The sequence below is a fragment of the Panicum virgatum genome, chromosome 3K (genome assembly GCF_016808335.1).
Source record: "Panicum virgatum strain AP13 chromosome 3K, P.virgatum_v5, whole genome shotgun sequence".
NCBI lineage: Eukaryota > Viridiplantae > Streptophyta > Magnoliopsida > Poales > Poaceae > Panicum > Panicum virgatum.
This window is the reverse complement of record NC_053138.1, coordinates 12,798,918-12,822,798: the sequence shown is the minus strand read 5'-3', so window position 1 is coordinate 12,822,798 and position 23,881 is coordinate 12,798,918. Positions and strand designations below refer to the sequence as shown.

Below are 23,881 nucleotides of genomic sequence, written 5' to 3'. Positions count from 1 at the left end.
CCTTAGTACAATTAGGTAGTCTCATGCATGATAGGTGACGAGTGCGGGTCTACAGATCCCCGCATTGACTGAAGGTTGTCCTTCATAAATAGAAATAGCAAAACACAAAATGGGACAATCCTTTCCCACTTGGTCCTAATGTCCTCAGCCTCAAGAAACAAATAAATTTTCTTCACAAACTTTTTCCAAAATAAAGTTGTTTACAAACGTTTTTCATAATCAAGTTGTTTAATCAAAATTAGAAAAAATAAGAATACATCTCCTGAAAGGTTTTTTAGAAAAGTAAATTCAGAAAGCTTCATAGTAAAAGTGTTTTTTTTAAAAAAATCCTACTCGGAAAAGTTACTCAGATTTTAGGAAAAAGTTGTTCACATAACTTTTGATGAAAGAGTCCATAAATAAAAATTTTAAGGATTTTGTTTTGAAAATAGAGTTATTTGAATAACAATTTTAGGATTTGAATATTTTTAAATAAATTATGCAAAGAATATTTGCAAAGACAAAATAATATAAAATATAGAAAGGAAGGGTTCCATCACCACTGCCTCACCAGATGAGCTGATTCGAGTTTTACAAGTGTGTAAGGCTCGAGCTTGGACCAAATTAAAGGGATTTTCCGTGCTAGAGCGCTTCCACCAATTCTCACTTTAAATGCAAGTTATAGACAAAATCCTTCCCCTTTCCTTCTCTCCTTTCTTATTTTAGGAGAGGGAGGGAGACGGAGATGCAGCAGGCCCCTCGAAAAGTGCTGCTGGCCACAGACTAAACGTGCACGCTCCACACCACAGGAAGGAATGCGGAGGGCCCAAACAATGGCGTCCTCACGTACGCCTGCCTTGATGACGCAAAGCCAGGGAGGAAGAGCCGATCAGCCATGAATGGAAGCAGCTAGCAATGGCACCTCGATCAGTTACAAACTTCGTCGACGACCCTGCAATGCAATCCTAGCTGCTAGAGCGTTCAATTTCTAGGCGTAACTAAGAATAAGCAGCAGCATCTGGCTGGGTGGCCAGGCCAGGTTTCGGCACTAGCTAGCTAGCGGCGAGATGATGCCGGGCCGGTGCCGCTGGGTGGCCTCCGCCCTCCTCCTCGCCCTCCATGGCCTCCTCTGCCTGCAGCTGGGCGCCCGCGCCGAGATGCAGGGCGACGACGGGTCCATCGAGGACGGCAGCTCCATCCACTTCCCCGTGTCCCCGCCGGTGGTGCCCGACGGCGCGGAGGAGCGGCGCGAGCACTTCCGCGCCCTGGCGGCCAAGGACCAGTTCCGGCACGAGCGGCTGCTGGCGATGTCCTCCTCCGCCGCGCGGAACGGCAGCCGGAGGCAGGCGCGGCAGACGTCCAAGGTGCCGGACGTGCTGTCCGACACGTCGGAGTTCGCGGAGCTGCCGATGCGGAGCGCCCTCAACATCGCGCACGTCGGCATGTACCTGGTGTCGGTGCGCTTCGGCACGCCGGCGCTGCCCTTCAACCTGGTGCTGGACACCGCCAACGACCTGACGTGGATCAGCTGCCGCCTGCGGCGCCGCAAGGGCAAGCACTACGGGCGGTCGTCGCCGGCCAAGACGATGTCGGTGGGCGCGGACGGCGCGCCGGTGAAGAAGGCGACCACCAACTTTTTCCGGCCGTCCAAGTCGTCGTCGTGGCGCAGGATCCGGTGCACGCAGCCCGTGTGCGGGGCGCTGCCCTACATCACGTGCGAACCGACCGAGACGGCCTCGTGCAGCTACCACCAAAAGTACAGCCACGTCAGATATATAGGCATCATTATTATTAACTGTTGAGGCATATATATATATATATATATATATATATATATATATATATATATATATATATATATATATATAATATGTATACATATGTGCAGGGTGCAAGACGGCACGGTGACCATCGGCATCTACGGGATGGAGAAGGCGACGGTGGCGCTGTCGGACGGCAAGATGGCCAAGCTGCCGGGCCTAGTCCTGGGCTGCTCCATCATGGAGGCCGGCAGCAACGTGGACGCCCACGACGGCGTGCTCTCGCTGGGCAACGGCGAGATCTCCTTCGGCGTCATTGCCGCCAGCCGCTTCGCCAGCCGCTTCTCCTTCTGCCTCCTCAGCGCCAACAGCGATCGCAGCGCCTCCAGCTACCTCACCTTCGGCCCCAACCCCGCCGTGATGGGGCCGGGCACCATGGTCACCGACATCAGCTACAACGACTTCATCCGCGTGGCCTTCGGCTTCCACGTCACCGGCATCACCGTCGGCGGCCAGCCCCTGGACAGCATCCCGCCCGAGGTGTGGAACGACAAGGTCAAGTACGGCGGCGTCATCCTGGACACGGGCACGTCGGTGACGGGGCTCGTGCCGGCGGCCTACGACGCCGTGACGGGCGCCCTCGACAGCTACCTGGGGCACCTGCCGCGGGCCGACATCGCCGGCTTCGAGTTCTGCTACAACTGGACCTTCACCGGCGACGGCGTCGACCCGGCCCACAACGTGACGATACCCAGCTTCGAGGTGCAGCTCAAGGGCGGCGCGGTGCTGCAGGCGGACGCCAAGAGCGTGGTCATGCCGGAGGTGCACCCCGGGGTGGCGTGCCTGGGGTTCCGGAAGCTGCTGGATGGCGGGCCCAACATCATCGGCAACGTGCTCATGCAGGAGCACATCTGGGAGTTCGACCACCGCACCGGGCTCATGAGGTTCAGGAAGGACAAGTGCGCCAACCACCATCTCAAAGACGGTTCCGATTCCAATTCCACCGCAAACGTCCATCAAGCCCCGAGATACGTCAACTGATGATCGATCGATCTCACGCATCGCCCTGCTTCCCGGCCCCAAGCGTACGTGGAGTAGTACTGTTCGTTTTGAAACTACATACACAAGATTGATTGATTTTTGTAATTAATTAATTTTTAAACGGCCAAACCATTGTACTCCTGTATTTATTATGTACTGATGATGACAAAAACCCGGCCTCATCCTACCTGTGTGTCAATGTGCTGATGTAGCCATATGCATAATATGCGCCAGGCCCCTCTGATTTTTCTTTTTTCTTTTCTTCACCCTCTTTGGATCGGTGATGTATGTAATTACTACTGGTAGTATTCACTACTTACTTTAATTTAGTCATCAATATGTGTACAAATAAGGGTGAATGATGATATTATTATGAGTTCGATTTTGTTGTGTTCGTTTCGTTTCATACAGAATACTGTTCATCAATTTCTAGACAGATTCGTCACATTTAATTACAGTTCCAACCAATCTTTTCCTGTTCAACAGCATTTCCTTGCAGACCATGTATATATATTCGAGATACAGATACAGTTGTTGCATGACGAACCGCCTGCCTGTTTTGAAAAATATTAAACACTTACAGTATGCAGCAAAATACATATTTATTTCACCATACAGATAGTATATCCTAAATAAAGAATGTCTTTGTTGGTATCTATTAGAAACCAAAGTAAATGTATCCACCTCATCTGTCAAACTGTCATCCCTTGGATCTCTTCAACTTCACAATGAAATCGTCATCGTCGTCACTGTAATCAACTCTTTTCTTTGCCTTCAAGTTCATATTGCTCGATGCGGCTGGTTTCCTTGAACTTTCAGCTGGTCTGTCTTTTCTTCCGCTGGGCTTAATCGGGGTACCCATTCGCACTTGCTGCTGCCGTTTTTGTTTCCTTTCATATGCTTTCTTTGCTCTCTCCGGAGACAACAAACCATGCTCCATTAACCTGTTACATATTTTCATTTGCATGTGAGGCCATTAGCAAGATGATCAGGCAAAGCGTGTTGCAAGTTAGTTTTGATGAAAAGTGTTGCAAGTTAGTGTAGCATTGTACCCTTTAAAAGATGCATTGTTGTGATTCCTCAAAAAATTGCTTTCCCACCTCCATGGTAAATTCAAATCTCATGATATCGCATACAGAAATAAATTATGAAAGCTGGCGCGCGCGCACACAGAGCAAGGAAGGGGCAAGGGAGGAGAGAAACACAATTGCTGACAATGACCAATGATTCCAATTTCTTATGCTTTCACTGTGAAGATTTTCTTTCCATTTGGACATTCAAGGAGGTAGTTACAGTAATGTTCAAGTAATTCTATTTTGTAAAATCGAGCTAGTTAGCTTCCGTTTTTTTTTTCCTGACCCTCTTGCACCCAAATAGCCTGTCCTTTACGCTTATTTCACCTCGTTCTCATATACTCCGAACAAGGTGCTTGGCTGCCTATTTGTAGATGGGGGTTGGTTTTGACTTTTGAACTATCTTTGCCAAGCTATGAGCCCTCTTAGTTGTTTACACGCAAAATTTCGTTACCATTTCATTTCCCTTCCTTGATTAGTTGATTGTCATGTTGCCTTAACTTCTCCGATATGCATATAGGAGCACCTATCTTGTGTAAATGGTAATGTCGTCGGACTGTCAGAGACCTAAATACGAGTTAGAGTTATACTTCATAGTGTCCAGCAATTGGAACTCAATCTATAAATAGCATCTTAGATCCTGCCTACTTTGAATGTTAGCATATCCCCTGTGTTTGCAGCATGTGATCGAAGATTAAAAGCACAGCAGAACAGCAGCGCTACAAACTGCAGTGGTGGCTATTGGCTAGGCTAGGCTAACGTACAGGGCGGAAACAAGTCTGAGGGGTGTGTGTGTGTGTGTGTGTGTGTGTGTGTGTGTGTGGTGGGGTGGGGGGGGGGGGGGGGGGGCGTGAGCACATACCAGAACTCAGCCATCTCGCTGGAGGGGATCTGCTTGGACAAGGACTCGTAGAATATCCTGAGAGGCTCCCTCTCCTCCGGAGGATCGAACTTCTGGCCGGGCAGCGAGTAGACCTTCTTCTCGGCCTTCCCTCTGCCCCTGCCCCTGGTGGTGGTTGCTCGCTTGGCGGAGGCCGCCGCCGCCGAGGATTTCCCTTTGGCCTGCACGCGAGTACGCGACGCGACACACACAGAGCTGCCATATGAGGAGGAGGATCTGATTCGATTCGGGGAGTGCAGGGCCAGAGCGGGCAGCAAGAGAGAGGGAGGGTCTCACCTCGAATTTGGCGGATCCGGACGAGGATCCGGCTGCGGACTTGCCCTTGGCCAGGGCCGAGGACGACGACGACATCGCCGGGCGGCGGGGCAGCTCCAGCAAGGGAGTTGGGTGCGAGGAGTGGAGGGATTGGATGCGTGGGTTTCAGAGCCAGGCAGCCTGGGCAGCTGCCTCCCTCTGGTCTGCAGCCAGTTTCCGTTTCCGTGCTTGGTTGGTTGCTTGTCGGATTCCTAGCTGCTTTCGGCTTTCCATTCTCTCCCACTTTGCTTGCCAGCAGCAGCAGACCCGGCCCAAGCTCAGCTTTTCCTTTTTGGGAGGACACAGGTTCCTTCTTACTCCGTTTTATTCCTTCCTGATCCTGGCATTTGAAATTTGTCAAGAAAGGGTTTGGGGGTTAATGAAGACTCCACCACCAAATCGCCTTAAAGATGCCGGCAAATGTTTGTGGAGCCAATGTCAGTTCCTGCCTTGTAAGGGCAGAGTTATCCCTGACAATCAGCTGATTTAAGCTGATCTAGCGAGAGGCACATATGCCACACCCTATCCTACCTATATTTAATCAGTATTGAAATTTTGGCTATGGTTGCTGGTGCTGATTGTAGACCAAATTCTTTTGACCAATTTTGGCTGTGGGCAAGGAGATATATACCAGCAGGGAAGAAATTGTATATGGTTGGTCTGGCGGCCATATGTTGGGCCCTGTGGAAAGCAAGAAACGCCATGTGTTTTGAGGACAAGAAGATCAGATCGCCAACAGAGATCATTTGCATGGCATGCCCATTTTTTGCTTTTTTGGACAGAACTTCAAACAGGTGATAGCGGGAAGATGCTGGAAGAAGGCGCGGAGGCTCTCAAGGCAATGGCACTCCACTACCACCCTCAGGAGGCTACACAAGATGATACTGGGGCCGTTCTGCTGCAGTGAAGATGCACCCCTACGAGATGCTGTGCCCACAAGCAGGCCGGAGGGGAGCGAAGATGACTATCTACCTTCAGTTTCCTCATTCCGTTTCTTTTCTGTGCTCTTTGGGCTCTGTCCCTGACTTTGTAATAATGCAACCACCTCGTTTGTGCGTGAACTTTCACTAGTGTAGCCGGTGTGGCCAGCCCTTCGTGCTGAGCATCGAGCTGCATCTTTTATTTTTCTCAAAACTGAACGTATTTGAACCTCTGTAATTTCGTTGCTCTAAGTAATGAAATCCGGGTTCGTCCCGATATGGGAAAAAAATTTGGGCCTAAAATGGAGACTATTCGTGCGTTAGAGGCCCGCTTAATCCATGCTATAAAAATACCTCGCCGTTCAGAGTGGGCTGAAGCCCAGCTCATCCCTTGCGACAAAAAAAAAAGTCATCGCCGAACTGATATAGGCAGTCCTTTTAGGCCCAAACTCCCCCTGGCCCCTCTTGGGAATTAACGGCTGAGATCATCGGCCGCAACGAGATCGTTTTATTTTTTTTTTGAAAGATTAGCAAGAGCGCTTCCATACATACATCATTTAAGGAGAAGAAGAGTGTTCAACCGTTATAGTGCTGACTAGAAGTACTCGAAAACAACAAAGTAGAAAGACAATTAACATGGGAACAGCATGGGCTGAGCAGTCCCCACACGGCTGCACATGGAGGTCCAACTCCTCCTTGATCCCATCGTTTGATCACACAGAGAGCAACACAGGGTTGCAAGGCCAGCAGCTCCTTCCATTCACCTTGTCTGCCATTAGGATTTTACCAACGAGATCAATTTCAAATGCCCGATGAATTGCATCACCCGTTGCAAAGTCAGCACGCAGCAGGTGAAGATGACGCTGCTCTCCCGTCCTACTGTGTGGAACAGCACAGCGCACGGGGAATGAAATCAAAGAGCAACAATCTAACAGCACACAGCCAACAGCAGGGCCCACATGGAAGGGATGCCGTGGGACCCAGCCGCCCCGCTGCTGCATGAAACCAGGAGTCGTCGCCTAGTCCCCTGCTCCGCGGGCTTCTTTCTTCCTGCTTGTCTTCTCTCGCCCTCTGCTTTTCCGACCTCCTCTTGTCCGCACCCCGCAGCTCCCAGGCCAAGAGATCATTCTCACCGACTCCCACCATGGCTGCGCCGCCCCCGCACAGACCTTGAGCAGCGCGCGAGAGAGAGAGAGAGTTGAGAATCCCCCGGTCGCTTGCTAGTTGTCCGGCGGCCGCCCATGCCATGGCGCTGCCGCGCCAGCTCCTCCCTCTTGTCGCGGTCCTCGTCTCCGCGGCGGCGTGCTCCGCGGTCGCGCAGCCGGCCACCGCCGAGGCCGCTCCCGAGAGCACGCCGGGCGCCGGCATCAAGGTCTCCTTCCGCCCCAGCGTGGCCATCGTGGTTGGCATCTTCACCATGATTTTCTCCCTCACCTTCCTCCTCCTCATGTACGCCAAGTTCTGCCACTCGTCCTCCGCGCCCCTGCCCGCCGCGATCCCAACTGCCCCCGCGCCCGGTAATGATGCGGCGCGGGGCGGCGTCCCCAAGCCGGTGATCGAGTCGCTGCCCTTCTTCCGCTTCGCCACGCTGCGCGGGGCGCGCCAGGGGATGGAGTGCTCCGTGTGCCTCGCCCGCTTCGACGACTCCGACCACCTCCGCCTCCTCCCGCGCTGCCGCCACGCCTTCCACCTCGCCTGCGTCGACCGCTGGCTCGAGTCCAACGCCAGCTGCCCGCTCTGTCGGGCGCGTGTCGACGCCGACGACGCCTCGCTCGGCCTCAAGTACCCCTCCAGCGCCCGAATCGTCTTCGGCGGTGACGGCCTGTCCTCCAGCCGCTTCGACGACGGCGCGGCGAGCGGGCGCGACCTCCTCGACATCTTCGTCGAGCGCGTGCCGTCCGCGAGGTTCGAGGGGGCCACGGGCCCGAAGCAGGCGGACGAGGAGGCGCCGGCGACGTCGAGGGCGCTGTCGCCGGAGCTGGACAGGCACAAGCACCGGATCATCGTGTCCGCCCTGGTGTTCAAGAGCCGGTGGAGCGATCTCAACTCCGCCGCCCTCATCGGCCTCGACACCGAGATGATGCGCTCCATGTCCAGCGGCCGCTTCTCGCTCCCGGATTCCCCGGAGTTCAACGAAGCCAAGCTGTCAACAGCAGCAGCAGCAGAGGAGGTGGGTGGTGCCGCCCTGACGACAGAGAGGAAGCGGCTGCTGGTGGACGGCCGAGGCGGCGGGTGGTGCAGCAGCTCCGCGGCGGCTGACGCCGTGCCGGCGGCGGCGTCGAGGAGGATATCCTCCGGGGTGCGGTCTGTATCGGAGATCGTGAGCCTGCCCCGGCTGCGCGGCGCGGCGAGGGAGCGGCTGTCGGAGGAGGAGAACCGGCGGTGGCTGCCGATCGCGCGGCGCACGGCGCGGTGGTTCGCCGGCCGCGCCAGGGGGGAGGAGGAGGCCGAGCTGGGAGTGGCGGCGGGTGTCCACGTCGTGGCGGCGCATGTGTGAATAGGATAGAATCGATCAAAAAAATGGATTGAATTTTGGATGGAACAAAAGTGTAAACAAACAAAGAGTCGAGATCGGTCGAAGAGGAGAAGAAAATGTGAATTATTGAGCGGCACGGCCAGGTCAACCGACGACGCAAGTTTACAAAATTTTACATGCGTCGTCGCCCTCGGCACAGCAAGCTTGGGCCGCAGCATGTAGACACTTCATCTTAGGTTAGAGCATTTGGGCACTCGCCAATAGACGATTCAGAATAAGGTTTCTTTTGACACAGCTTATTGAATTGTTTCACGGAGAGCTCTACTTGAAGCTGTAACGGGTAGCTTTAGTTATAATTAAATTAGAGTACAACAGATAGAACTAATTTCCTACGAATATCCCCTCAATCTCCCCGAATCCCTTTCAATTTGAGATTTTATCAGACAAGTCTAATTGAGTGAGTGAATTTTAAGGAAAAACCATCATAATAGTATATGCATCATGATAAAATTGTATCCGTTCTTCTCTTCTTTATATGACTGACATGGTAAAGGATCCTAAAAAAGACGCGGTAAAGGATGGAGTCGTGCGTATTGGGATTCACCTAAGAGGTTGCTTAGATGCACCTAGTTAGCTAGTTGAAATTAGCTGTATTGGGCCAGTAAATTGGGTAGTTGCTATCAATGTATAAAAAAATATTTTAGCTTGGCATTAGCTCGTACAGTTGGGATTCATCCAAACTAAAATTAGCTACCTAAAAGTTAGCTAGCTCGTTGAGTTTTTCAAGTAAGTATCATCTCTACTTGTTGCGTCATCCACGATTCTTTTCTTCTTCTTTTTTTTTTGAAAGGAACAGATGTATTAAACAAATGCGGTTCATCAGCCTAGTAAGTACCATCTCTTCTTGCTGGCCAAATGCGGTGGATATAATGTAGAGCTAGCTGACGACGCACATGGAGGTATCCATGGCTGCCTTATACATTACTCCCAACATGCGCGTAGAAGAACACGATGGAATTCTATAGTAACATGGCCAAGTGTAATGTACTCTCTCTCTCTCTCTCTCTCTCTCTCTCTCTCTCTCTCTCTCTCTCTCATCAGAGCGACAGAGCCGTTGATAATCAATACGGCGTAGTGCTCGGTTGCTATAGCACTTAGAAATAAAGAAAAACGAATACAGATGGAACACGATAATGGAGCAACCTTGGGGAATATAATGTCACCGACTACTACTATACTATCGATGATTCCATTTCCATTTGGTCTGTTAATTCATTTGTATATACAATTGGCAGGTAACAATACTACTATCGGTTCGGCAGTTCAGATCGAGGGCGGCTACCGTACAAAATAATACTAGTAAACAGTGCCGCATTAGGCAGGCCAATGCAACTAGCTACAAGAATGGCGACTGCGCATTATTGAAATAGGCGAGTTCAAGCCTGACGATGACGCATGACGTATAATTAACTAATTAATTACTGCTCTGCCTTTCTCTCAGTGCATATGCAGGGTCGTCGTATACACAAAAGTATTTCTATCTGAATAAAATCCGGCCAAGCTTGTATTTGAAACTTTGGCCATTAGTACTCCCTCCATACCCAAAATAATTGACATTTTGGATAAGATTTGAGTCAAACCTTGAGAATATAAATCATGAATAGATTTGTCTTGAAAAATACTTTTATGAAAGTATACATATATCACTTTTTGATAAATATTTTTAGAGAAATAAGAAGTCAAAGTTGTGTTTTGGAGACCGTGTTGCTATCCTAAACGTCAATTATTTTGATTATGGAGGGAGTATATTTCAAGAATACTTGGTTTAGAATCAGGTCAATATATTTGTAGGGAAAAAAAAAGAGGAAAATGCATCATGGTGAGCTTAGCAAGCACTTCCGTTCTAAAGTAACAAGATAGCAAGCACAACTGCTACGTGGACTCTAACTCTACTAGCTACTCCATCCCCTACATATATATGTATAGTACACCATTTGGCAGGCAGGCCCTGCAGATGTGTCTATCTGCCCATCAAAATCTAATAGGCTAATATCTATAGATTGATTCGACCGGATGGCTGTTTGTGTTAAGTAATATCAACAGGAGCTCTCACGGACAAGTCACCAAAGATAACTCTAGGCATAGATCGCAACCAGACTAGACCAAACCGAGCCTGCGTCATGTTTTAAATCGAGGAAATTACACCAAAGTCTCCAAACTCGCCCCGAGATTTCAGTTGAGTTCATGAACTCTAAAATCGTGTATATGGATCCCTAAACTCTGTTAAGTGTTTTGTATGAAATCCCAAACGTGTCAAGCGTCTGAAGCCGATGTGGCAGTCATATAGCGCCGCAGTGGTAAATATTTGCAGAAACACCACTGTATATTTTTGTCTTCTCCCTCCCTCTCCAACCTGACCTGACTGACACCATCCCCAACGCCAATCTGACTGGCCACCATCCCCGACGCCGTCGCCAGCCTCACCCACCTCCGGAGTCTCAGGCTGCACCACCTCCCGGCATCTCCAGCCCCATCCCCCTGCCATCGCTAGGCTCTCCAACCTCTCTTTCCTCACCATTTCCTGGATGGCCGTCTCACCATTTCCTGGATGGCCGTCTCCGGGCATCTCCAGCCCCATCCCCCTGCCATCGCTAGGCTCTACAACGCTTGCATGACACATCTTGAACTTGTGATGGACACCTTTACACAATTTTGTGGACATAAATAGTCGATTTGAGAGTTTAGGGATCTAGATTGAATTGCCCCGAGAGTTTAGGGATCTAGATAGAACTGCGGGGCAAGTTCGGAGACCTAGGCGCAATTTACTCTTTTAAATTTGTTTGGTTTGACTATGATGCATCATTCTTTTCCCCTATACATCAACTCTGCTCTGAAAATAAATATTTTAATCAATATACTATCAAATCATAACACTTTTCGGTTTTGAGACTTGTTGGCTTAAACATCCTGATTTTAATTTTTTCCTAAAAATATCGGAAATGTGCGGTAAACAAGTAGCGGCAAAGAATGCTAATGGTGGTAGGAAATGGTAAGAGAACTTATCTCTGGGAGGATGCAGGGTGTGGCCTGGTGTCTCTGAGGGAAATCCTCTTTTATTTGTATTGCATTTGCACGGGAGTCCTGGACAAGTGTGCTACATGGGAAATAGAGGAAATCATAATCGGACGCTAACCAAATTTTTTTTTTTTTGGAAATGAGTGAAGAAGGCTAGATGACTATTAAAATGCTGATTGCCTAGTCTAACCGTGTGAGAGAAACAAGCTCTACAACCCCAAATCAATAAAATCTCATTTTGGCTTTGTTTAGATGCATAAAATTTTGGATGTAAAACATTAGCACTTTCATTTGTATTTGCTAACTATTGTTCCGCCATGAGTTAACTAGGCTCAAAAGATTCGTCTCACAAATTATTGACAAACTGTGTAATTAGTTATTTTATTTAGCTATATTTAATACTTCATGTATGGGTTAAAAAATTTAATGTGATGGAGAATCTTATAAAATTTTAAAATTTTGAAGTGAATCCTCGGACAAAATAATTTGGAAGGACTGGTCCCGTTAAAAAAGAAGATATTCATGTCAATGGCTTTTCAAAAGGAACCTACCAAACTCGCGTGACAGTCTTAAAAAAAAAGTTCCGTGTATTATAGCAGTGTATTATAACAGTATGTAAGAAGACTAAATATTGAAATGGAGAGAAAATAAGAGGAAAGAGAGAGGAGTGGTAGGCTGCAAACTTGCAACCAACTTAGACACAAAAACCGATAAACTTTATGAGAGAAACATGTCAGCCTTATATTAATGGACAACGTATGCTACGCAAACCACCTTCATATGCAAATTATGAAAACTCCAATCTGAATCACCGAATCAAGATCCAAGAGGTGTGAGGAGGAGGGTAATTTACAATTAACCGTCCGTCCTTGAATAGGAGTGGTAGGGAGATTTATAAAAGTGTGATTATCTAATCCAAGGGCGGCGGTTAATTGTAAATTACCCTCCCTCCTTACGCCCCTTGAATCTTAATTCGGTGGTTTAGATTGGAGTTTCCATAGTTTGCATACGAAAATAGTTTGTATAGCATACGTTGCCATGAACAGAAGATTAAACTAATATACTAATTGGCTGAGAGATAGACTATAAGGGCAGTCCCAATGCAGACTCCACTCGTAGAGTCTTAAACCTCAAAGACTCTATCACAACAAACTATATTTTTCAATACAAAGTGTGTAATAGTAGTTTCTATACATAAAATTATTTATTGTTTTTCTTCCATCACAAAATTCATGGACTCCACGCTCCCTCCATAACGCAAGTCTCTCTGATTTCTTGGCTATTGAAGGGCGCGTAGACTTGAGGTCTTATTTAGAAATCAAGTCTTGTTTTTTTTCTCTCTTCAGTAATCAGGGTGCCACATCAGCAAAAAATATAAATAAAAGACTATAAATATACTTAGACTCCATGATAGAGTGTGAGTTGGGACTGTTCTAATCGGGTTAATTAAAGAGAGGTAGCTCCTCCTCGCTCGTCCGCGTTTCGCGGCTTGCGGTGCCCTTTGCTTCTCGCCACGTCATGTACAGGGCGTAATACGGATGGGTCTGGTGTTGCTGTAAGAACTGGGTTGCTCCATGCTCCCAGACCATAATGCACCACGTCACGGTTGCTGGCGCATGCTTTTAGCCCATCTGTTATTTTCATGGGTCGATTCTAGCCAGCTGCCTCGAACGAACCACAGCACTCGCGGAGCATTCAAGTGTAAAAAATTAGCGGCTGCATACCTCACCTGACATATCTCAGTTTACGTGCATGTACTCCAACTAAAAAAATTTGTATTTCACAAACTAATTATCTAAATCAAATTATGATTACACCGTAGTGATCTTTGTGTTAAGACTTTCAAAACTAGATCACACTTGCCTACGTTTGAAAAATACTATTTAAAATATTTTTTGCTCTAAAATATTTTTTAAAATATTTTTCTTAGAATATGAAATTTTATTTTTGGAATAATTTATTTTATCTTTAAACAATCTTTCTATGATGAACATTTTTACATCTCCTTAGTAACAACACAATCAAAATATTGTTGTCTTTCTAAAACAATTTTTTATTTATTTTTAGAACATCTTTTATGATGCAAGTTCATGGGTGCACATCCAGCGGGCCACGGTGGACCGACCTCCTGCGGCGACGACGGTTGCTGTCGTGCGTGTTATGTATAGACGCCCCGCGAAAAAGTAACCAAAGTCTGGAGTCTGCTGGATTCGTTCGCTAGCGAAGTCAGTTGGATCAAGAGAGCTGGCAATTCTGCAACAAAGATAGAAAAGGCTATCGTAAGAAAAGATCGACCTTATAAACATAAATTTGTTTTCTTCAACATTTCAAGTAATACCATAGTAACTAACATGTTTATTTTTCAGGTTTCACTACTCCTCTAACAAGAAAATCATCAATAAGCTACTGCTTGATAAAGACACTGGAAGCAAAGCTCGTGGTTGTGAACATGGCATTTCCAAATCTAGGTATCTCCTTGCTACAAACTGCAAATAAAATAGATCCACCGACTAGATCATGGCTGCACTTGATCGTAAAGCATTATCTTTATTAGTCGTCACCAAGTTGGACATTTGGTATATCATAGTATCTATAAAATTGATAGTGCATATATCATTTATACTAATGTAAGCATCTTCCTCTACTTAGCAATGCAAAAATATATCTGGTTTTGCATATTGCTGCCCTATTTACATATCCTCCTGCTTATATAATTTGCCTACCTAGACAACAGCCTTCCTCTCAAGTTGAATGTCAACATAGAATTTCTAATAATTCTTTACATGTGCCTCTTTATTGTTTTATATCTTTCTCTTCCAAATTGCGAGTATATGTGAGAGACATAGCCATAGGTACCATAGAGATGCTTCTGATCACTTTAATTTTTTTCAACATCAGATCCTCATTCAAATATGGCTGCCTCCTCAAAATATTAGATTTATTGTAAACTCTTCGTGCGGCTATTAACAAGCTCTATAGCAACTAACTATCGTTCCTATATTTACAGTTCCAAATGGCGATGCTTAGAAGGAAGAAGGGGAGCAGCTTATTTTATATTTACACAGTTCCAACCATGCCTTGATCTGCATCTGATGCCCTGTTGCTTGGTGCTATATATATTTAGGCATTTTATATGAAGGGCAGGCCTGGTGCAGTTGGTTGAGCGCTTGCTCACCGAAGTGACAGGTCGTGGGTTCGAGCGGCCTCCCCGCAGTTTACTGTGGGGGTAAGGCTTGCTCGTATATTTTCCTTCCCCAGACCCCACTCGAGTGGGAGCCTTTGGGGGTCTGCCCTTTAGAACCTGGTGTTTTCAACATCAGTGAAACTCTTTTGGATACCGGATGAGTACAAAATGTGTTATCTCCTCCTTTTAATATCTTAGTACTCCACTCTTATTTGGATCAGTATTCTAAGTTACCTGTTAAAATGTTTGGTAGCTACTAATACTGATTGTTAAATATAATTTATGGTTTTCACAGCACCTATGAGCTGCAGATCCCATTCAATCAACAATATTAATATTATTATAATATTTGCATGGGATATTGGATACTGTATGCAACTCGTGATCGGGCGCTCAAAGTGTGCATTATGTTCTAGTAATATTTACAGCCAACAACTACTGTGTGCCCGCCGTTGTTGTGGGTCGTTCGTGGTGCGGACCGAGCGGCCCACCAGGAACGCGACCACTTTTTGGATCCGTCCGTCGCCTCGCCCCCGAGACGGTCAGGTCCGGCCCAGCCACGCGGCCACGCCCTAGTGCATCCCAACCGTCCACATGTCCAGGTGTCGCGCCGCTGAAGAGAGAGAGAGAGCAGGCCGCGGAGGAGACACCGAGGAGATGGTGGAGGAGCCGCCGCGCCGATCGAGGAGCGCCTGCCTGCCTGCCTGCCTCATTTAAGCAGCGGCAGGGCAGGGAGTCGGGGCGTCGACGCGTCGGCGACTGCGAGGAGTGAGACCACTACGCTCCTCCACCACCACACTCCACTCCACACTCTTGGCTTGGGTGCGAGAGGAGGACGACGACTTCGGAGGCCCCGAGGCCTCTGCTTCTTCCTTGCTTGGGTAAGTGAGTGAAGATGAAATGCGCCATAAATCTTTGTTCCTTTCCCCCTCTGCTCGGTTCATTGCTCGATTGGAGTATTGTCCATGGGAAACGAATCGACTCTCGTGGCCACAATGCTGCGGCATGTGTAACCCTAGTCCCCTCCAAAAACCCCCCATCCATTTCCATGCATCTTCTGCTTTCTTAGGGTTTCATGACGAGTTCCTGGCACTCGCAGATTTGTTTTTCTTGACATATTCCTAATTTCAAAGGGCTAGGGTTTTTCCTTCGCGGTTTTCACGCGCTCGTAGCCACATAGCGACTTCCTGGCATTCACAGATTTGTTTTTCTTGAAATATAATTTCAAAGGGCTAGGGTGTTTCCGTTGTGGTTCAATCACACCGGAGATTCGTCTTCTTGGTCTTCTTTTTTTCCCTTTTAATGCAAACATAAAAAGCAGTGTTAACGCGATGAGTTACTGCTTAGGAATTTACCCCAGAATAAGAGTAAAATCCACTGCAGGTCCTTGAACTTGTCCTGAGGTCTCATCTAGGTCCATGTACTTAGGAAACCAGGTAAACAGGTTCTTAAACTTGTTTAAATGTGTCATCTAGGTCCAAAACCGGATTTGACAGGCGGTTTTGCTACAGTAGGTGGTTTTTGTTTTTTTCTTTTTTTTTAACATTTAGATTGAATCTTTGAAAAATCATAGTAACTTATAGAAAAATCATAAAACGAAAAATCCAAATTTTTTGGACTCACCATGAGTAAATCTATAAGTGAACATATAATATGGTATGTTTTAGTACAATTTTTTTTAGCTTTAGATCTATACTTTTCTATAATTAATTAAAATAATTCGTAGCTGCAACTTCTAATTATTTTATTGGACTAAAGCATACCATCAAGGTTTTTAAGGCGTCGCCTAGGCGTCCGAGCGGAAAAAAAAGCTGGGCGTCGGCGTCGCCTTACCATTCCTCGCCTAGGCCGGCGTTCCAGTGCCGCGCCACCGGGGAACGGAGCTGCGCCGCCGCCTCCTGTCCTTCCTCCCCCTCCTCCTCCTCCTCCGGTCTGGCATCGGGTGGAGGCAGGGGCTGGCGGCGAAGGAGGCAGAGGCTGGCGACGGAGGAGGCAAGGGGTGGGCGGCGACGGAGGAGGCAGAGGCGGAGGCGGAGGCAGAGGAGGGCAGCGGCGCCTCGCCTCATGCCTTACGCCTAGGCGTCCGAGCGGTGGCGCATCGCCTTGCCTCGCCTTACCGCTTTAAAAACCTTGCATACCATATTATATACTCACTGTGTAGACATGCGCATGTGGAGTCTAACAAAATTGGATTTTCTATTTTATAAATTTTCTAAGATTTACTATGATTTTTTAAAGATTCAGCCAAATAAATAAAAAAGAAAAAGATAAGCTTTGTAGCAAAAATTTTGTACTAAAGCATATCATATTATATGTTCACTTGTAGATCTACTCATGTGGAGTCCAAAAAAATTGGATTTTTTATTTTATGATTTTTCTATAATTTACTATGATTTTTCAAAGATTCAATCTAAATGTTAAAAAAAAGAAAAAAGACAAAACACCTTACTGTAGCAAAACCGTCTACCAAATCCGGTTTTGGACCTAGATGACACATTTAAACAAGTTTAAGGACCTGTTTACCTGGTTTCCTAAGTACATGGACCTAGATGAGACCTTGGGACAAGTTCAAGGACCTAGAGTGGATTTTACTCCCAGAACAATTTAGGGTGGGGGGGGGGGGGCATTGGGTCAATTTTTTTAGTTTTTTTTGGGGAAAAATGTTCTGTTCAGCTATGCTAAGCTTCCATCTTTTCTCTCTTATCTGAAACCTTGTTTCAGAAAAAAAGTACTAGCTTGGGCGAGAAAATTGTAGATTCGGGACTCCAAACATCACATATTCTCCATAACAAATATCGGCTTCGCAAATTTGGAACTCCATACATGCGCTTCTTGCATCCGCTGCCATTTTATTTTCCGAAGGGTGAAATGACACTTGTACCCCTCGTTCTCCCGCTGGACGCACAGTCAACAGTATAATGCTGATTGTGATTCTTTTAGTCAACAGTACGCACAGTCCGTGTGTTCTCAACGGCATAATGCTGCCGCTAAAGGCGTGCGTGTAGACAAGGTTGATGGCTCGTTTGATGGATTGTACAAGAGAGATTACGGTAGAGATTTATTTCGTGTCCAAATGTGTCCTGGCTACTCTAGGAGGTCACGTGCTACGAGTAAACGAAGCAATGCATTGGGAAACAGGCACAAGAACAGAGGAATATGGCTAGTGCTGATGAAGTGGGAGATGAGTTCAGAAGTTGGACATAGTCATAGCTATTCGTGTCTTTCAATTCATTAGATAGGCTCTGCATTTTATCTGAATTTTGCCTGATAAAGAAGTTAACAAAAATGTGGAGCTTATAGTGTTGAAGATGATAGGGATTGATGCTAAGTTATGGATAGATTCAACTTCGTGATTATATGCTGCTGTTGCATTGGTACCAGATTCTCTCGAGTGCTTGTTACCTTCCCTAACATGGATTGCTGTTGTCCTTATTTCCTTGCAGAGGTTGCAGCTTGTTTTATCTTAAAATGAGTTCTCATGATGGTGATGCTGATGAGTTGCCGCCACCCCCTCCGGTGCCACCGAATGTGGTGCCGATTAAAGCTGATGATGTTTTGGGTGAATCGCCACCAGATAAACCAGTAAAGCCTAAGAAACTACCAATGGCCAGGCCTGGTGTAGGACGAAAAGGGCAACTAATCCAGCTCTATTCAAATCACTTTAAAGTCTCGGTGAAGAGTACTGAAGACTTTTTCTTTCACTATGATGTATGTCTGACAACAAAGCTCACCTATTCAAAATACATTGTCACATACCCTTCTTCTATATATATCCTTGACTGATCTGATTGTCATGTTCAATATGAATAGGTGAAGTTGAAGTATGAGGATGATCAACCCGTTGATGGGAAAGTGGTAGGCAGAAAGGTGATTGATAAACTGCAGCAGACATATCACTCTGAGCTTTCTAACAAGGACTTTGCATATGATGGAGAAAAGAGCCTGTTTACTGTTGGTGCTCTTCCACAAGTAAACAATGAGTTCACTGTAGTTATGGAGGAGCCGTCTACTGGAAAGTTAGTTTCATTCCTTGATCTGTTTTCTTTTTTTTTTTGCCTACACACAATTGTAATTTGTATTGCCATATATTTTTGAAATTTTTTACGGTTGTAGAACTGCTGCCAATGGGAGCCCTGAAGGAAATGACAGTCCTGGAGGTGGTGACAAGAAGAGAGTGAGGAGATCATACCAGCCGAAGACTTTCAAAGTCGAATTAAGTTTGGCAGCAAAAATTCCTATGAGCGCTATTGGTCAAGCCATTAGAGGTGAAGAATCAGAGAACTCACTGGAGGCTCTCCGTGTTCTTGATATTATACTGAGACAGCATTCTGCAAAACAGTACGTAACTATTTATCTTCATAGATGATTATAGCTAGATTTAAGTATCTTCTTTGGTCAGGCTTTTATATGCCATTTATAATTTCTGTGGTCAATTTTTCTCACTATTTGCAGGGGCTGTCTTATAGTCAGGCAGTCATTTTTCCATAACAACCCTTCAAACTTTGTTGATTTGGGTGGTGGTGTTGTGGGTTGTCGTGGATTTCATTCAAGCTTTCGTGGCACACAGAGTGGACTTTCCCTGAACATTGGTATGTATTCGTCCAGCACCAGTACCATGGAACCAGATTGTTTATTATCTATCTTACATTTGATCTTTCATGCTCATGTTAGTTTTTTCCTTTTTTTCTCTCGAAATCTGCAGATGTTTCAACGACAATGATTGTGAGGCCAGGTCCAGTTTCTGATTTTCTTCTTGCTAACCAGAAAGTTGATCATCCTAGCAAAATTGACTGGCAAAAGGTAAGTTGCGTCTTTGTGTGGAACCTCTTGAATGATCACACTAACGCATTGAAATATCTCTTTGATAACTCTATTTTGGATGCATGCATACTCAATATAGGCCAAGCGTGCTCTGAAGAACTTGAGAATTAAGACAATTCATGGGAATACAGAATCCAAGATTGTTGGTCTTAGTGAGCAGAATTGCAAGGAACAGACGTGAGAATATATTTTCTTACCATCTTTGTTTTTGTCAGTGCTTTACTTGGTATTTGAAAAAAAGTACCCTATTGTGTTAAGCTTGTTTAAGAACATTTTTTGTTCAGCAAGTATTGCTGTTATTAATTCTGTTCGGATCATTTGTGCTTTCAATATGATTGAGTTATTCTTGTGCTTTCAGTGTGTTTTATGATATTACTGCCATTTGTTAATTGTTTTCTCATGGGCATATGCAACTAGGTTTCCACTTAAACTGAGGGATGGTAGTAATGATACTGTTGAAATAACTGTCTATGACTACTATATGAAGAAAGGAATTGAACTGCGGTATTCTGGTGATTATCCCTGTATAAATGTTGGGAAACCAAAGCGCCCAACATATTTTCCCATTGAGGTTTGTTTCACTTTGCTAGTGTACATCCTTACATCTTCTTGTTTGCTAAAAATATGGTGCATGCCATGTTTTTGTGCTGTGTTACTAGCTGTGCAACCTTGTTCCTTTACAAAGATACACTAAAGCTTTGTCTACGCTACAAAGGACCAACCTAGTCGAGAGGTCTAGACAGAAGCCTGATGAAAGGATGGCAGTCCTTAACGATGTGAGTTGTTTACCTTGATTTTTGCAAGCTGCAAACATTTATAACTGCATGGGATTGATTTTTACAACTATTAATTGACACTTTATGAGTACCCCAAATGTTAGGCGCTGCAACGTAGTAACTACGATTCCGACCCCATGCTGAGGGTGTGTGGTATTTCAGTTGCTCCAAAGTTTACTCAAATTGAAGGAAGGGTCCTGCAAGCCCCGAAGGTTTGTGACCATTGTGAGCTTTAGATGTTTTCTCGTTCAAAACATTGTTCCTGTATCAGTGAACTAGCAAAATTCATCTAATCAAATCTAATATCATGTAGCTGAAAGCCGCCAACAGTGAAGATATCTTGCCACGAAATGGAAAGTGGAATTTCACCAATAGGGTCAGCGTGCTTCTTCTTGTATCTTCTCTAGTACTTCTTGATTAGGAAGGATCTTTCTGATGTATGACAAATCCTGTGCCCTTTTCAGAAGCTAATTCAAACATGCTCTGTGGATAAGTGGGCGGTTGTTAATTTCTCAGCACGTTGTGATATTCGGAGACTTATTCCTGACCTGATGAGAAATGCATCTGCAAAGGGAATTGTATGTTTTAGCTTTCAAGCATTTTCCACAGAGCACTATTTGAAGAGAGCCCCTCTATTAGGCGTGCCCCTGTGTCAAGAAGAGTGGATGATATGTTAGGAAGTATCACAATTTCTGTTCCTCACATCATTTTTTGCAGCAAATGGACGAACCTTTTGAGGTGTTTGAAGAGAGCCCCTCTATGAGGCGTGCCCCTGTGTCAAGAAGAGTGGATGATATGTTTGAACAGATAAAATCAAAACTTCCTGGAGCTCCAAGGTTCCTCTTGTGCCTTCTCTCGGAGAGGAAAAATTGTGAAGTCTATGGTTAGTTTATATTTGGTTACCATTGCAACCCTTCCATATTGTTATCGGACCTTTGCAACAATTAAACTTTGTTTCAACCAGGTCCTTGGAAGAGAAAGTGCCTTGCTGAATTTGGTATTGTCACACAATGTCTAGCACCAATAAGAGTCAATGATCCATACCTGCTTAATTTGCTGATGAAGATTAATGCAAAGGTTTTTTTTTTGCATAATTTGTCTTCTCTTGCACCGTGTTATTCACTAATGTGTACTTATACCACCCTTTTCCCTTATTCATAACTAGCTTGGCGGGCTGAACTCGTTGCTGCAAATTGAAGCATCTCGTGCAATACCTCATGTGTCTGACGTACCCACCATCATCTTGGGTATGGATGTGTCACATGGTCATCCAGGACAAGATAAACCTTCGATTGCTGCAGTAAGAAGGATATTCTTTTAATTGTGCAGTGCCTGCTCCCATGGGGTCTAAATGATTTTGTGGCTTAAAGAAATAGTTCTATGTTAATGTATTGTAGCCATAACTTATTGACTGTGTTTAGGTGGTCAGCTCTCGTCAATGGCCTAATATCTCTAAATATAGAGCTTCAGTTCACACCCAATCTGCCAGGCAAGAAATGATGACCTCCTTGTTTAAGCCACGGGGAACTGAAGATGATGGCCTCATTCGGTAAGAGATATCTTAGTATGTGGATGTATGTAATATGTATGTTTCACATGATGCCTTCTGAATACTATGTTTATCTTCATATTTGTGACTTCCAGGGAATCACTGATTGACTTCTATACTAGCTCTGGAAAGCGAAAACCTGACCATGTTATTATTTTCAGGTTTGAAATTCTGGAATTACTATTTGCTCATATCATTAAATCCTGTTGAGAAAACTAAGAAACTTGTGAAAAGTAGGGTGCATTTTTTTACTGGAATGGAGTATTGATACTTTGTTAACAACTGAGGTGCAACTATTTGCTGCTTTTAGGGATGGAGTTAGTGAAAGCCAATTTACCCAGGTCATAAACATTGAACTCGATCAGATCATTGAGGTAATCCATTTGTTCTGATTTGTCCTCACACATTTGCTTAGATTGCCGCCAACTCTTGTACTCACCACTAGGCTGCACATCGTTTAAACAATGCAGGCATGCAAGTTTCTCGATGAGAAGTGGTCGCCCAAGTTCACTGTGATTGTAGCTCAGAAGAACCATCATACCAAGTTTTTTCAGACTGGATCTCCAGATAACGTTCCTCCGGGTAACAATTACGAAGTGTGCTACTGTTTACATGCGAGTTGGCAGTGTCCTGAGACGTGCAATGAATACATGTGTCATTCTGCAGGTACTGTTGTGGACAGCAAAGTGTGCCATCCTAGGAACTTTGACTTCTACATGTGTGCACATGCTGGGATGATTGTAAGTTGACTCTGATTCGAATGACATTGTCAAGAGCTAAATGTTGCAAGTTATCTCTGAATCCTGTTAGATAATCACCATGCTCTAGCTTGTACCTTTCAATGCTGATAGGAGCTTTTGCTCTTGTCACTTTTGGTCATGACTGCCACTTCAATTTTGGGCGGCAAGTGACTATTGTGCATAGTAGTAGCTGCAAGTAGCAGCAAGGCTAGAGGTGGCTGGGCACTAGAGCCATACCTTGTAATTTAACTCACCTTGACTGGCTTGGCTATATATAGAAGAGCAGCTGCAGCTCAGAAGATCAAGCAGCAACAACTCCTCGTGTCCACTCTCTGCTTCTCTTCCTCTCATCTAGTTCATCCTCTACCTCTCGTGTGTGTGTGTGTTTGTGTGTGTGAGCTCAGGGAAGCTAACAAATCCTAGATTTTCTAGGGGCTAAATATCGGTATATGCTTGTCTGTATCAGGGAACAACAAGGCCGACGCATTATCATGTTCTCCACGATGAGATAGGCTTCTCTGCTGATGACATGCAGGAGTTTGTTCATTCGCTCTCTTATGTGTAAGTAGGGGAAGCTTGCTGTGGTGGCTGTATTCATTGTTACTACTTGCTGGCTATAGCACTTGCTTATAATGTTGCTGTGGCCTATCTTTCAGGTATCAAAGGAGCACAACGGCCATCTCCGTAGGTAGGTCACACGATCCCAGTTTAGTTTTGCTGGAGCAAGAGTTCCGGCACAGCAAATGACAGGGTGTGTTTGTTTGCAGTTGCTCCAATTTGCTATGCCCATCTCGCCGCAGCGCAGGTCGGTTCGTTCCTGAAATTTGAGGAGATGTCAGATGCCTCCTCCAGCCAGGGAGGGCATACCTCGGTGGGCAGTGCACCCGTGCCAGAGCTGCCACGTCTGCATGAGAAAGTCAGGAGCTCTATGTTCTTCTGCTAATGCGCTCAAACTGTAGCACACAAACTGTAGCAGTCTCGGTCAGTTTTGGTTAGTGGTGTATGTATATATGCCTAGCCTAACCAACTTGGAACCTGAAGGCTTGTTGAACCGACTTAGCTGCTGTATCTGGGGGCCTGTCGAACCAGTCATTTTGTTGCGCCCTGTAGGGGATGCGATTGTCCGTCCATCACTCCATTGTCCATTCAGATGTGAATGGATCATGTTTCTGAGACCTAAGTCAGCTCTTTGGTTTAAGCTAATCTCCCTTGTGGACCATATCATGTCATTTGTTGCAGATCCTCTAGCAGGTATATTATTTCACTTTCAGAGGTTTACGGGTGCGGTTTGC

The 23,881-nt window shown here is 45.7% G+C and overlaps 4 protein-coding genes across 4 annotated transcripts; 3 read left to right on the top strand and 1 right to left on the bottom strand.

Annotated features, from left to right (window-relative positions):
• Positions 1–1,049: 1,049 nt before the first annotated feature.
• LOC120700406 (aspartic proteinase NANA, chloroplast-like) lies at positions 1,050–3,013 on the top strand. Its single transcript, XM_039984629.1, has 2 exons — positions 1,050–1,735; positions 1,868–3,013. Exons 1-2 carry the CDS (start codon positions 1,050–1,052, stop codon positions 2,778–2,780), a joined length of 1,599 nt encoding a protein of 532 aa, XP_039840563.1. The 3' UTR covers positions 2,781–3,013.
• A 225-nt stretch (positions 3,014–3,238) lies between these two features.
• On the bottom strand, positions 3,239–5,258 carry LOC120700407 (double-strand break repair protein MRE11-like). The gene is made up of 3 exons (XM_039984631.1): positions 5,031–5,258; positions 4,716–4,915; positions 3,239–3,724 (listed from the first exon to the last, which is right to left on the bottom strand). Exons 1-3 carry the CDS (start codon positions 5,103–5,105, stop codon positions 3,481–3,483), a joined length of 519 nt encoding a protein of 172 aa, XP_039840565.1. The 5' UTR covers positions 5,106–5,258; the 3' UTR covers positions 3,239–3,480.
• Positions 5,259–7,003: 1,745 nt separating this feature from the next.
• On the top strand, positions 7,004–8,768 carry LOC120700405 (putative RING-H2 finger protein ATL12). The gene has a single exon (XM_039984628.1). The coding sequence runs from the start codon at positions 7,215–7,217 to the stop codon at positions 8,463–8,465; it is 1,251 nt and encodes a 416-aa protein (XP_039840562.1). The 5' UTR covers positions 7,004–7,214; the 3' UTR covers positions 8,466–8,768.
• Positions 8,769–15,351: 6,583 nt separating this feature from the next.
• LOC120700403 (protein argonaute 4B) lies at positions 15,352–23,859 on the top strand. Its single transcript, XM_039984626.1, has 23 exons — positions 15,352–15,584; positions 18,147–18,411; positions 18,514–18,719; positions 18,817–19,041; positions 19,156–19,292; positions 19,406–19,503; positions 19,604–19,701; positions 19,942–20,095; positions 20,184–20,300; positions 20,405–20,512; positions 20,614–20,676; positions 20,765–20,878; positions 21,018–21,183; positions 21,265–21,377; positions 21,466–21,600; positions 21,722–21,849; positions 21,945–22,010; positions 22,160–22,223; positions 22,320–22,431; positions 22,516–22,589; positions 23,056–23,150; positions 23,246–23,277; positions 23,357–23,859. The coding sequence occupies exons 2-23, from the start codon at positions 18,172–18,174 to the stop codon at positions 23,530–23,532; spliced, it is 2,721 nt and encodes a 906-aa protein (XP_039840560.1). The 5' UTR covers positions 15,352–15,584; positions 18,147–18,171; the 3' UTR covers positions 23,533–23,859.
• Positions 23,860–23,881: the final 22 nt, after the last annotated feature.

Bases quoted from the DNA above. Each gene is read 5' to 3' on its own strand.
- LOC120700406 (XM_039984629.1), top strand. From the start codon at position 1,050: ATGCCGGGCCGGTGCCGCTGGGTGGCCTCCGCCCTCCTCCTCGCCCTC. The intron at 1,736-1,867 runs GTACAGCCACGT...ACATATGTGCAG, and splicing joins TCGTGCAGCTACCACCAAAA to GGTGCAAGACGGCACGGTGA.
- LOC120700407 (XM_039984631.1), bottom strand. From the start codon at position 5,105: ATGTCGTCGTCGTCCTCGGCCCTGGCCAAGGGCAAGTCCGCAGCCGGA. The intron at 4,916-5,030 runs GTGAGACCCTCC...ACTCGCGTGCAG, and splicing joins CCGGATCCGCCAAATTCGAG to GCCAAAGGGAAATCCTCGGC. The intron at 3,725-4,715 runs GTATGTGCTCAC...AATATGTAACAG, and splicing joins AGCGAGATGGCTGAGTTCTG to GTTAATGGAGCATGGTTTGT.
- LOC120700405 (XM_039984628.1), top strand. From the start codon at position 7,215: ATGGCGCTGCCGCGCCAGCTCCTCCCTCTTGTCGCGGTCCTCGTCTCC.
- LOC120700403 (XM_039984626.1), top strand. From the start codon at position 18,172: ATGAGTTCTCATGATGGTGATGCTGATGAGTTGCCGCCACCCCCTCCG. The intron at 21,601-21,721 runs GTAAGAAGGATA...GACTGTGTTTAG, and splicing joins ATAAACCTTCGATTGCTGCA to GTGGTCAGCTCTCGTCAATG. The intron at 23,278-23,356 runs GTAGGTCACACG...GTTTGTTTGCAG, and splicing joins CACAACGGCCATCTCCGTAG to TTGCTCCAATTTGCTATGCC.